This window comes from Nerophis ophidion, linkage group LG08 (genome assembly GCF_033978795.1).
Source record: "Nerophis ophidion isolate RoL-2023_Sa linkage group LG08, RoL_Noph_v1.0, whole genome shotgun sequence".
NCBI lineage: Eukaryota > Metazoa > Chordata > Actinopteri > Syngnathiformes > Syngnathidae > Nerophis > Nerophis ophidion.
The window spans coordinates 76676521-76691134 of NC_084618.1; the positions used below are offsets into that span (position 1 = coordinate 76676521).

The following is a 14614-nucleotide window of genomic DNA, read 5'->3' on the forward strand; positions in this document are numbered from 1 at the left end:
GCTTGGTGACTACTATGTATGGCAATGTAGGAGACAATGAAGCGGAAAGTAAAAACAGTAAGTTAGAAAAGTGTGTTTGATGCTAGATGTTGTGTAGCTAGCTTAGCTATCCACTGTGATAAAATCATCAAAAAAAAGGGTATTATTTTCCTAAAAACGACTTTTAATTGGATCAGTGCTTACTGTGTTGGTCAATGGACCTGTAAGTATTATAATCCGATGTCGCTCGTAGTGTGGTTTCCTGCTGCCGGCTTGAGCTCCCATTGTTTACAAGTGTTCAAAGCAGCAGCAGTGAAAGTATTAACTTGATATTGAACAGAAAAATATTTTACTGTCAATATACACATGGATTTGTCCAGGATTAAGCATTGGAGGGATACGGACTCTGTAAAAGTTTAACTCATTACAGATCATTTGAGACCTGCAGCCTGGTCTCTGATTCCTTCTCGTCCGACCGCATAGTCTCCTCATAGCGCGACAATAAAAAACGGCGATCCCGTTGATCTCCCTATACCATCTGGGATGTTGTGTTGCGGTGAAAGTCACTCAAAACATATAGATGTCCAAAGTGCGCAATAGGTGGTATTCCGTAACGTGACTTTTAAGCAGAAGTAAACAAAGTGGTGGGCCACCAAACCAACATGGTTACTTTGTAGAAAACAAAATGCGAACTATCCGAGTAGGCAAGGGGTCTCGAGCTTGCTAAAAGCAGATAAAAGCAAAAAAATCAAACCATGCAACGGACTCTATCCCTATTTGTTATCTAAAAAGATTTGTCGAATGATCTCAAGGATTATCTGTCGGTCACGTCCCCAGATATGTCAAACTATCTGGTGCTCCAGATGTCATTCTACATGGGGCGGCATAGCTCGGTTGGTAGAGTGGCCGTGCCAGCAACTTGAGGGTTGCAGGTTCGATTCCCGCTTCCGCCATTCTAGTCACTGCCGTTGTGTCCTTGGGCAAGGCACTTTACCCACCTGCTCCCAGTGCCACCCACACTGGTTTAAATGTAATTTAGATATTGGGTTTCACTATGTAAAGCGCTTTGAGTCATTAGAGAAAAGCGCTATATAAATATAATTCACTTCACTTCACTACACAGCAAAACAGATGAAAACTAGGAAAAGCATGGAGGTCTACAACTTCTTTGTGTGTGGCTGGGTCAAGGAAATTGCTATCAATACTCCATCGGATAAATCACGTGTCGTTTTTTTGCTCGGCTAAGTTTGCATTTCGTGATTAAACTTCGCGTGTACAGCCAAGTTTGTCGTCTTGTTGGCGTTGCACGCACCGTTAACGAGTATGCGTGTTTTTCCTTGTCTTTATAAAACTAAAACTACAAATCTCAACATTTTGTATGTGCTAAACGCTTCATTCACGATTTCTACTTTTAGCCTAACTCTTTTAGGTTTTGCTTACATTTGATTATTTTATTTAGACTTGCCGAGTTGGCTGTTTTAGCAAAAATTTGTCTTAAGAACTCCGAAGCACGATATAATGCACGTCATCAAGATAATACTAAAATGGGAAGTATATCAGACATACATCTAAGGCAGGGATCACTGCAAACTTCTCGAAAAGAGAAACTGGACATTTTGATGTATCATGTTGTATGCATGCATGTTCGAAATAAACTCAAACGAAACTCAACTTGTGCGTTTTTCAACTCAATCCGCTACTTTGGACTGAATCTTGCACTCTCCTTAATTACCTCGCGAGGAACACTGAAGAAACTGTTATCCTTTTTCATTTTGACCGGTTCCAACCAGTGGTGTGCCGTCAGGGCCAGCAAGGCCTTCTCTGTTGGCCTAACATAAACCATGAAGATGAATTAATAAAAGTTCATTTTATTTTTCAACTTACTTTCTATAAATATATAAAAGTATTCATCACATTCTCTTCATGTCATATTATTAGGCTCCAGTGTTGCTTGTTTTTTTCATTAGAGCTTTTATCAGAATTCAGCTAACTTGTTGCCAGCGTTGCCTGAATTCTGCCGGAGGCCTTCTGAACCAACATTAGTGCAGTGCAAACAAACAATTGATAGACAGTTGCGATGGCCAATCAGATCACGAGTAGCCCATCTAGGTGGCCTTACAATAAACGTGACAATCAGAAATGGTGATTTGCGGAAGGAGGAAGTAGCACCGGAGCAGAGAAATTTCGATTTAATTTAATTTTAACCCACAAAGAAGGGTTGAAAAAGGATATTTAAAGAGAAACTACATCTTGTGAGACGAGCTAAGCCAGCTAGCTAGCTAAGCTGCTTGAAACAACCGACTACCACTGGCTTATACGGCGTCGGATGGGTGCTACAAATTGTGAGGTCTAGTATATTATTCCTTTATTTTTTTCATGTTTTTTTACAATTATTTTAATTTTGACAGTAAGATATGTGTAATGCGGGTTTATTTATTTTTAAATAGCCTGTTTACTGTATATTATATCTCCAGCCGTGGTCTTGTGGCAACATAAATGATGGTATTTTGAGAGGTGTTTATTGAAGTCGGACTAAGTAGGACATTACTGAAAGTCGAGGTGGGAAACGAACGGCTCGCCACTGGTTCCAACAGCCTAAAACAACGAAAGTATAGGGCATTTTTCTTCGAGAAAAGGCAAAACGCCGCCCGGAACACTATGACAATAGACGCTCGCTAGCCCACCAGTTCGAGACCCGCATACTTAATGAGTCAGATCGGGGGTCAGCAACCCGCGGCTCTCTGGAGTTTTTCAAAAATGGAAAAAGATGGGGGGGAAAAATATTATTTGTTGTTTTAGTAATGTTTCTGTAGGAAGACAAACATAACACAAACCTTCCTAATTGTTAGAAAGGCCACTGTTTAATATGTTAGTGTTTATTCTTCACTAATGAGAGTATTTGGCCAGCACTGTTTTGTCGTACTAATTTTGGTGGTCCTTGAACTCGCCGTAGTTTGTTTACATGTACAACTTTCTCTGAAACTTGTTTTATTCCACTCCTTCTTTGTCACATTTTGTCCACCAAACGTTTTATGCTGTGCGTGAACGCACAAAGTTGATGTTGCTGACTTGTTGAGTGCTAATAATCCATGCTAACATGCTATTTAGGCTAGCTGTGTGTTCATATTGCATCATTATGCCTCGTTTGTAGGTATATTTGAGTTAATTTAATTTCCTTTCCTTATGTCCTCTGTGTATTTAATTGATATTTGCATGTCTCATGACACATTATCTGTATGTAATATTAGCTGCATTTCTGATTAGAAGAAAACCGCCTGTCCTTTCCCTTAACTTGGACACACACATCTATACTTTGACAGTTTTAAGGCAGTAATTTCCAGGAGTTATCTCACCCTCTGAGACACTTACTTAATGTGTTGCCTTCATTATAACACTTACATAAGGCTTGTAACTTTTTGCGGCTCCAAACAGGGTTTTTTTGTTGTATTTTTGGTCCGATATGGCTCTTTTAACATGGTGGGTTGCCGACCCCTGTGTCAGATGAATACAATCTATAAAAGCAAGAAAGCTAAAAAAACTACAAAACATTTCTGCCGAGTTCGGCGAGTGCTGACTCAGCGTGAGGGGGCGTGGTGAGGAAGGGTTCACTTGCATCGAACAACTCGGCCTCTCAAAACATCTTGTTTTCCAAGGGAGCAAAAATAGGTCTGTGAAACAAACACGATGCAAATTTTTCACCAAAGAACCATCATTACATGTTACGTGGACTAAAATGAAATGTTCTAAAAGTGGAACAAAAATATGCCCCTTTAAAGTGCTGCAACATTGTATAGAACACCTTTAAAGTTATGTAGCTAAATAACCACCACCTTAAAAACACTCTCTACATGACACCCCCGCCCCCCTCCTTGCATTCACTGTGACCCTTTGACCTTACAAAGAACTTCAGGCCAGCTTTGCATTGATTTAGTTAATGGTTAGATTGCTTTTTGGATCCATTAAAAAACAGGCAAGCTGGGCATTTGGTGGCTTTTAGTGGCACTTTGTCACATGACTGTAATACCATAACATGTCCCGAACCGTCCAGGCAGATGGACATCCCCCCTCAAAGAAAAAAATCTAGCTTAGTAGCAGGATAACATTTAATCCGTGTGGCTTTTTATGAATAAAGTTTCATTCGAAATACGTCAAAGTTATTGTTTACTAATGTAGATTAGTGTTTTTCAACCACTGTGCTGCGGCACACTGGTGTTCCTTGGGAGATTATCTAATTTCACTTGTGTGGGTTAAAGATATTTTTTGCACACCAGTAATTGCAGTCTGCAACTTATGTGTTGTTTTTGAGCTTGGCAGAGTAACCGTGTAATACTCTTCCATATCAGTAGGTGGCAGCTGGTAGCTAAATGCTTTGTAGATGTCAGAAACAGCAGGAGACAGTGTGAAGGTAAAAAAAGTGTATAATGCTTAAACAAAAAAAAAAAAAACTGTGATTGCCCCTAAGAAAAGGCATTGAAGCTTAGGGAAGGCTATGCAGAACGAAACTAAACCTGAACTGGCTACAAAGTAAACAAAAACAGAATGCTGGACGACAGCAAAGACTTACTGTGGAGCAAAGATGGCGTCCACAATGTACCTCCAAACATGACATTACGAGCAACAATACTCATATAAGGAAGGATAAAAACAACTGAAATATTGATTGCTAAAACAAAGCAGTTGTGGGAAATATCACTCAGAAGGAAGACATGAAACTGCTGCGAGAAAATACCAAAAAAAAGACAAAAAGCCACCAAAATTGGAACGCAAGACAAGAACTAAAACACTACACACACGAAAACCGCAAACAACTCAAAATAAATCACGGAGTAATGTGACAGGTCGTGAGACAAGTTATATTGATGCATGCTTGGTTATGGTTTAAAGCAGGGGTGTCAAACTCATAGCGGGCAGCACGGTATAACAGGGGTTAGTGCATGTGCCTCACAACACGAAGGTCCTGAGTTCAATCTTTCTGTGTCTAGTTTGCATGTTCTCCCCGTGACTGCGTGGGCTCCCTCCCACCTTTAAAAACATGCACCTTGGGATAGGTTGATTGGCAACACAAAATTGGCCCCAATGTGTGAATGTTGTCTATCGGTGATGAGGTGGCGACTTGTCCAGGGTGTACTCCGCCTTCCGTCCGAATGCAGCTGAGGTAGGCTCCAGCAACCTCGCAAGGGAAAAGCGGTAGGCGGTAGAAAATGGATGAATTTTTTTAAAAAAGCTTTTAGAATTGTAAAGGACAGAGTCATAACGCATGGTCGCACAACCTGCTCACTGAACTTTGTGAGTATTTTTTTTTTTCTAAAACAGCCGAGCACCATAACAAATTGTTAATTAAATCCATTTAAATCCAATATAATGCAAGATGGGGAAATGCAAAACACTGCAAAACAGGCTTGTATGGATGAAATAGCCTCCGTGTTTTTTCCTGACCCTGGTATTGAGCACTTTTTAATTGATTAAACCACAGTAACCTTGTCTATAAGATATATATATAGATATATATATATATATATATATATATATATATACATATATATACACACACACACATATATATATATATATATATATATATATATATATATATATATATATATATATATATATATATACACACACATATATACATGCATATATACATGCATATATACATACATACATATATATACACATTTATATTAGGGCTGTGAATCTTTGGGTGTCCCACGATTCGATTCAATATCGATTCTTGGGGTCACGATTCGATAATATGTCGATTTTTCCGAATTGATTCAATTCTCGATTCAAAAACGATATTTTTCTGATTCAAAACGATTCTGTATTCATTCAATACATAGGATTTCAGCAGGATCTACCCCAGTCTGCTGACATGCTAGCAGAGTAGTTGATTTTTTGGAAAAAAAGCTTTTACAATTGTAAAGGACAATGTTTTATCAACTGACTGTAATAATGTAAATTGGTTTTAACTATTAAATGAACCAAAAATATGACTTATTTTATCTTTGTGAAAACATTGGACACAGTGTGTTGTCAAGCTTATGAGATGCCATGCAAGTGTAAGCCACTGTGACACTATTGTTCTTTTATTTTTATAAATGTCTTATGATAATGTCAATGAGGGATTTTTATTCCCTGCTATGCTGAAATTATAACTAATATTGATACTGTTGTTGATAATATTCATTTTTGTTTCACTACTTTTGGTTTGTTCTGTGTCGTGTTTGTGTCTCCTCTCAATTGCTCTGTTTTTTGCAGTTCTGGGTCAGGTTTGGTTTTGGAATTGGATTGCATTGTTATGGTATTGCTGTGTATTGTTGGCAACACTAAATTGGCCCTAGTGTGTGAATGTGAGTGTGAATGTTGTCTGTCTATCTGTGTTGGCCCTGCGATGAGGTAGTGACTTGTCCAGGGTGTACTCCGCCTTCCGCCTGATTGTAGCTGAGATAGGCGCCAGTGCCCCCCGCCACCCCAAAAGGGGGGATAAGCGGTATAAAATGGATGGATGTTTTGTTGGATTGATTAAAAAAAATTACAAATTAAATAAACAAATAAATCGATTTTTTTTTTTTTTAAATGACAATGATTCTGAATCGCACAACGTGAGAATCGCGATTCGTATTCGAATCGATTTTCTTCCAACACCCCTACTTTTTAATCTCGTTTTTGTTAATGATTTCTGCTCTGGATTTTTTCAACGCAAAAAAAAATGTGCCTCGGCTCAAAAAAAGGTTGGAAAACACTGACGTAAAGACTTAACTTTCATTTTCCCCTAAAATAAGTTTTTTTTTTTGTCTTACCGGTGCTGTGGTCCACGGGCCCCGAAGTACCGGTAAGCAGCACCGACCGCAGGTGAGGGTTCGTCTCCTCCAGGGCCGAGCAGAACTCCGCGAAGTGGTCCCGGTCCTTCCGGAGCAGGATCTGCACCAGGAGCTCCACTTTCTCCGCGTTGGGGGACGAGGAACCACCGCTACCGCCGCCATCATCATCGCCGCCACTACGGGCGGCTAGCTCGTGTCGCTCGGCCGGGCTGAGGGTGCCATCCCGGGACAGGACCTCCACAAGCCGCTCGGCGTCCGTGACGGACTCGGCCAGGTTCTGCTGACACTTCTCCAGCAACTCCCTGTGCCGCGGCTCCATGGCGGCGGCGTCGAGCCCTCACCCTCACCCTCCTTTACTCGGCTAAACTTGTTTACCGCGACTTTCCGAGCTCTTCAGGCTACAGGCGACCCGGTTCGGTTGTCACGCCGAGCCGCGCGGTAGGTAGGTAGGCAGACGACGGGGAAGCCATGTTTGCTGCTGCCCGACATGACAACACATTTCTCCCCACGAACCGCTCCGTCCGTCCCCGGTATTGGTTGTTTTTTTTTTGGGGGGGGGGGCGTCCTAAAGCACCGGTGTCGTCTTAAAACTACACGAAGGTCCCGAAGTGGGCTGCGGTTGTCGGCACATGTTTAAAAGTGCAAGAAAAAGTCTTTAAAAGTGTCTCCGCCAGAGAGACATAAGGCTCGTGTTTTTTTTTTTTTTTGCGTAGAAGTGGGCGGGGCTTATTGTTTGGACGCACCTGGCTCCCCGCATTAAAACAACACACAGAGAGGATCTAGTTCAGGCTTGGGCAATTTTTTGAACTCGGGGGCCACATTTAGAGAAAGAAATATGTCTGTGGGCTGGTAAACCTCATTTTTAGGAACTCTACTACAAAACCTCACAATAAAAAACACTTTCAGACCAATGTTTTGACAAAAATATATCACTCTTGAATCAACATTGTAGTTAATACTACAAACCCCGTTTCCATATCAATCAATCAATGTTTACTTATATAGCCCTAAATCACTAGTGTCTCAAAGGGCTGCACAAACCACCACGACATCCTCGGTAGGCCCACATAAGGGCAAGGAAAACTCACACCCAGTGGGACGTCGGTGACAATGATGACTATGAGAACCTTGGAGAGGAGGAAAGCAATGGATGTCGATACTGTGAAAGTTGAATCCACAATGGATCCAACACAGACGCGAGAGTCCAGTCCAAAGCGGATCCAGCACAGCAGCGAGAGTCCCGTTCACAGCGGAGCCAGCAGGAAACCATCCCAAGCGGAGGCGGATCAGCAGCGCAGAGATGTCCCCAGCCGATACACAGGCAAGCAGTACATGGCCACCGGATCGGACCGGACCCCCTCCACAAGGGAGAGTGGGACATAGAAGAAAAAGAAAAGAAACGGCAGATCAACTGGTCTAAAAAGGGAGTCTATTTAAAGGCTAGAGTATACAAATGAGTATGAGTTGGGAAAATGTGTTGGATGTAAATATAAACGCAATAAAATGATTCGCAAATCATTTTCAACCCATATTCAGTTGAATATGCTACAAAGACAACATATTTGATGTTCAAACTGATAAACAATTTTTTTATTTTTTGGAAATAATCATTAACTTTAGAATTTGATGCCAGCAACACGTGACTAAGAAGTTGGGAGAGGTGGCGATAAATACTGATAAAGTTGAGGAATGCTCATCAAACACTTATTTGGAACATCCCACAGGTGTGCAGGCTAGTTGGGAGCAGGTGGGTGCCATGATTGGGCATAAAAGCAGCTTCCGTGAAATGCTCAGTCATTCACAAGATTGGGAAACGGTCACCATTTTGTGAACAAATGTGTGAGCAAATTGTCAAACACTTTAAGAACAACATTTCTCAACGGGCTATCGCAAGAAATTTAGGAATTTCACCATCTACGGTCTGTAATACTATCAAAAGGTTCAGAGAATCTGGATATAACGGAGTACTGCATCAAAAAGCAACATCAGTGTGTAAAGGATATCACCACATGGGCTCAGGAACACTTCAGAAACCCACTGTAACTACAGTTTGTCTCTACATCTGTAAATGCAAATTAAAACTACTATGCCGAAAGCCAGAGCTATTTATTAACAACACCCGGAAACGCCGCCGGCTAAGATGGACTGATGCAAAGTGGAAAAGTGTTCTGTGGTCTGACGAGTCCACATTTCAAATTGTTTTTTGGAAACGGTGAACGTAGTGTCCTCCGGACCAAAGAGGAAAAGAAGCATCAGGACTGTTCTAGGTGCAAAGTTCAAAAGCCAGCATTTGTGATGGTATGGGGGTGTATTAGGCATGGGTAACTTACACATCTGTGAAGGCACCATTAATGCTGAAAGGTACATACAGGTTTTGGAGCTACATATGTTGTCATCCAAGCAACGTTATCATGGACGCCCCTGCTTATTTCAGCAAGACAATGCCAAGTCACTTGTTACAACAGCATATAGTTAAAGAGTGCGGGTACTAGACTGGCTTGCCTGTAGTCCAGACCTGTCTCCCATTGAAAATGTGTGGCGCATTATGAAGCTTAAATACCACAACGGAGACCCAGAACTGTTGAAAAACTTAAGCTGTACATAAAACAAGAATGGGAAAGAATTCTACCTGAAAAGCTTAAAAAATGCGTCTCCTTAGTTCCCAAAGGTTTATTGAGTGTGATGTAACACAGTGGTGAACATGCCCTTTCCCAACTACTTTGGCACGTGTTGCAGCCATGAAATTCGAGGTAAATTATTTGCAAAAAAAAAAAAAAATTTATGAGTTTGAACATCAAATATCTTGTCTTTGTAGTGCATTCAGTTGAATATGGGTTGAAAAGGATTTGCAAATCATTGTATTCTGTTTATATTTACATCTAACACAATTTCCCAAATCATATGGAAACGGGGTTTGTAGTTAATACTATGATTCATGTTAATTAAAAACTAAATGTGGGGTATAAATAATAATGCAAGTATAATTGTTTGTTTGTATAGTATATGACTGGTGCAAAGGTTTAATACGTGTGCAAGGATATTTCACATGCCTTTACTGTGTATATAATTGAACTACGTTCATGTTGTGTATAATCCATCCATCCATTTTCTACCGCTTATTCCCTTTCGGGGTCGCGGGGGGCGCTGGCGCCTATCTCAGCTACAATCGGGTGGAAGGCGGGGTACACCCTGGACAAGTCGCCACCTCATCACAGGGCCAACACAGATAGACAGACAACATTCACACTCACATTCACACACTAGGGCCAATTTAGTGTTGCCAATCAACCTATCCCCAGGTGCATGTCTTTGGAAGTGGGAGGAAGCCGGAGTACCCGGAGGGAACCCACGCATTCACGGGGAGAACATGCAAACTCCACACAGAAAGATCCAGAGCCTGGATTTGAACCCAGGACTGCAGGACCTTCGTATTGTGAGGCAGACGCACTAACCCCTCTTCCACCGTGAAGTGTATAATGTGTATTCATAATATGTTATGCAAAGCACATTTCATAATTTTCGGAAATTCATTACATTTTTTTACTTGATATTGTTTATAGGGTTAGGCGCAATAAGTGTTCAACTTCAGCCTAAACCCTTTCGGTCTGGAACATTTTCATTTTCAATCTAAGAATGTACAACTGTTTGGTTATTTTGTTGACCATTGACCGAAGAACAATAACAATAATTATAATAATGTATGACTGAATGCTAAAAACGTTTTGACAGACCGCCTTGAAAAAACGTAATGGAATTTTACATTTTTTCTATGAACGATAAAATACTGAATATTCAATCAATCAATGTTTACTTATACAGCCCTAAATCACTAGTGTCTCAAAGGGCTGCACAAACCACTACGACATCCTCGCTAGGCCCACATAAGGGCAAGAAAAACTCACACCCGGTGGGACGTCGGTGACAATGATGACTATGAGAACCTTGGAGAGGAGGAAAGCAATGGATGTCGAGCGGGTCTAACATGATACTGTGAAAGTTCAATCCATAATGGATCCAACACAGTCGCGAGAGTCCAGTCCAAAGCGGATCCAACACAGCAGCGAGAGTCCCGTTCACAGCGGAGCCAGCAGGAAACCATCCCAAGCGGAGGCGGATCAGCAGCACAGAGATGTCCCCAGCCGATACACAGGCAAGCAGTACATGGCCACCGGATCGGACCGGACCCCCTCCACAAGGGAGAGTGGGACATAGAAGAAAAAGAAAAGAAACGGCAGATCAACTGGTCTAAAAAGGGAGTCTATTTAAAGGCTAGAGTATACAAATGAGTTTTAAGGTGAGACTTAAATGCTTCTACTGAGGTGGCATCTCGAACTGTTACCGGGAGGGCATTCCAGAGTACTGGAGCCCGAACGGAAAACGCTCTATAGCCCGCAGACTTTTTTTGGGCTTTGGGAATCACTAATAAGCCGGAGTCCTTTGAACGCAGATTTCTTGCCGGGACATATGGTACAATACAATCGGCAAGATAGGATGGAGCTAGACCGTGTAGTATTTTATACGTAAGTAGTAAAACCTTAAAGTCACATCTTAAGTGCACAGGAAGCCAGTGCAGGTGAGCCAGTACAGGTATATATGTATGTATATATGTATATAAAGGTATATACAGTACAGGCGTAATGTGATCAAAGTTTCTTGTTCTTGTCAAAAGTCTAGCAGCCGCATTTTGTACCAACTGTAATCTTTTAATGCTAGACATGGGGAGACCCGAAAATAATACGTTACAGTAATCGAGGCGAGACGTAACAAACGCATGGATAATGATCTCAGCGTCTTTAGTGGACAGAATGGAGCGAATTTTAGCGATATTACGGAGATGAAAGAAGGCCGTTTTAGTAACGCTTTAATGTGTGCCTCAAAGGAGAGAGTTGGGTCGAAGAGAACACCCAGATTCTTTACCGTGTCGCCTTGTTTGATTGTTTGGTTGTCAAATGTTAGAGTTGTATCATTAAATAGAGTTCAGTGTCTAGCAGGACCGATAATCAGCATTTCCGTTTTTTTGGCGTTGAGTTGCAAAAAGTTAGCGGACATCCATTGTTTAATTTCATTAAGATACGCCTCCAGCTGACTACAATCCGGCGTGTTGGTCAGCTTTACGGGCATGTAGAGTTGGGTGTCATCAGCATAACAGTGAAATCTAATACCATAATTTTGTCAATAAGAATATTGACAACACATAAACGTCACACCCCCTTTCGATCGACATATTTTACAATCAAGTGAAACGCAACAAAAATGCAAGAAACAGTGAAATATGAGCGCGAAGGGTACAAAATAAACCCACCTACAATCTGATATATCTAATATTTGCTGAATTTCCCCCAGGGATCAATAAAGTACTTTCTATTCTACTCTATTATATTTTATTCTATATATCACTAAGCTTTAGAACTTTGTTGTGAAAATCTCCTTCCTCGTCTGTGGAAACACTTCCCGCCCACACTGCTTGGTGCCTCGTCTGAGCTGCTGTGACGTAGATTACCATAGTAACTAATTAGATTACCATAGAAACTATAATATCATCCATAAGCGCAGATTCCAACCATTGAAATACTTCGTATAGTTCAAGATTTACGGTCATTAGAAAACATCACTGCACATCATATTGGCAGCTACACTTTCCATTCTTAAAGATCTAAAAAAAAATATTTAGGGATGTCCGGCGGGCCAGATTGAAAAGCTCAACGGGCCGCATGTGGCCCCCGGGCCTTAATTTGCCCAGGTCTTATCTAGTTGAAGTCTTTCTATCATATAAAGCAACTGTGCCCAACCACCAGTCCGGGTACCGGTCCGTGACGCATTTGCTACCGGGTGAAGTGAAGTGAATTATATTTATATAGCGCTTTTCTTTACATCGTGAAACCCAATATCTAAGTTACATTCAAACCATACCTGCCAACCTTGAGACCTCCGAATTCGGGAGATGGGGGAGGGTGTATATTGTAGCATCCCGGAAGAGTTAGTGCTGCAAAGGGTTCTGGGTATTTGTTCTGTTGTGTTTATGTTGTGTTACGGTGCGGATGTTCTCCCGAAATGTGTTTGTCATTCTCGTTTGGTGTGGGTTCGCAGTGTTGCGCATATTTTTAACAGTGTTGAAGTGAAGTGAAGTGAATTATATTTATATAGCGCTTTTCTTTACATCGTGAAACCCAATATCTAAGTTACATTCAAACCATACCTGCCAACCTTGAGACCTCCGAATTCGGGAGATGGGGGAGGGTGTATATTGTAGCATCCCGGAAGAGTTAGTGCTGCAAAGGGTTCTGGGTATTTGTTCTGTTGTGTTTATGTTGTGTTACGGTGCGGATGTTCTCCCGAAATGTGTTTGTCATTCTCGTTTGGTGTGGGTTCGCAGTGTTGCGCATATTTTTAACAGTGTTGAAGTGAAGTGAAGTGAATTATATTTATATAGCGCTTTTCTTTACATCGTGAAACCCAATATCTAAGTTACATTCAAACCATACCTGCCAACCTTGAGACCTCCGAATTCGGGAGATGGGGGAGGGTGTATATTGTAGCATCCCGGAAGAGTTAGTGCTGCAAAGGGTTCTGGGTATTTGTTCTGTTGTGTTTATGTTGTGTTACGGTGCGGATGTTCTCCCGAAATGTGTTTGTCATTCTCGTTTGGTGTGGGTTCACAGTGTTGCGCATATTTTTAACAGTGTTGAAGTGAAGTGAAGTGAATTATATTTATATAGCGCTTTTTTTCTCAAGTGACTCAAAGCGCTTTACATCTAAGTTACATTCAAACCAGTGTGGGTGGCACTGGAAGCAGGTGGGTAAAGTGTCTTGCCCAAGGACACAACGGCAGTGACTAGGATGGCGGAAGCGGGAATCGAACCTGCAACCCTCAAGTTGCTGGCATGGCCACTCTACCAACTGAGCTAAACCGTGTTATAGTTGTTTATACGGCCACCCTCAGAGTGACCTGTATGGCTGTCGACCAAGTATGCCTTGCATGCGCTTACACAGGTTGTAAAGGACGATAAAGGCAGTGCCTTTAAGCCACGCCCCCAATATTGTTGTCGGGTAAAAAAATCGAGAGAAATTCGGGAGAATGGTTGCCCCGGGAGATTTTCGGGAGGGGCAATGAAATTCGTGAGTCTCCCGGAAAAATCGGGAAGGTTGTCAAGTACTTTAAACAAGTGTGGATGGCACTCGGAGCAGTTGGGTAAAGTGTCTTGCCCAAGGACACAACGGCAGTGACTAGGATGGCGGAAGCGGGAATCGAACCTGCAACCCTCAAGTTGCTGGCACAGCCACTCTACCAACTGAGCTAAACCGTGTTATAGTTGTTTATACGGCCACCCTCAGAGTGACCTGTATGGCTGTCGACCAAGTATGCCTTGCATGCGCTTACACAGGTTGTAAAGGACGATAAAGGCAGTGCCTTTAAGCCACGCCCCCAATATTGTTGTCGGGTAAAAAAATCGAGAGAAATTCGGGAGAATGGTTGCCCCGGGAGATTTTTGGGAGGGGCAATGAAATTCGGGAGTCTCCCGGAAAAATCGGGAAGGTTGTCAAGTACTTTAAACAAGTGTGGATGGCACTCGGAGCAGGTGGGTAAAGTGTCTTGCCCAAGGACACAACAGCAGTGACTAGGATAGCGGAAGCAGGGATCGAACCTGGAACCCTCAAGTTGCTGGCACGGCCACTCTACCAGCCGAGCTAAACTAATTGCTTTTCTCCAACTTAAATTTCGCCTGTTCCACTATACCAGTGTTTTTGAAACCTTTTCTGAGGCAAGGCGCATTTTATTCATTGCGAAAATCCCGAAGCACACAACCAGCATA

At 41.9% G+C, this 14614-nt stretch overlaps 1 protein-coding gene across 2 annotated transcripts in view; it reads right to left on the reverse strand.

Moving 5' to 3' along the window:
- The window catches only part of LOC133558395 (disks large homolog 5-like), a 141116-nt gene extending 133611 nt beyond the window's left edge, over window positions 1-7505 (reverse strand). For both annotated transcript variants that reach the window (XM_061909754.1, XM_061909753.1), the window contains exon 1: window positions 6783-7505. In XM_061909754.1, the coding sequence (XP_061765738.1) occupies window positions 6783-7122 (340 nt within the window). In that variant the 5' untranslated portion in view covers window positions 7123-7505. The remainder of the gene's footprint in view (window positions 1-6782) is intronic.
- Window positions 7506-14614: the final 7109 nt, after the last annotated feature.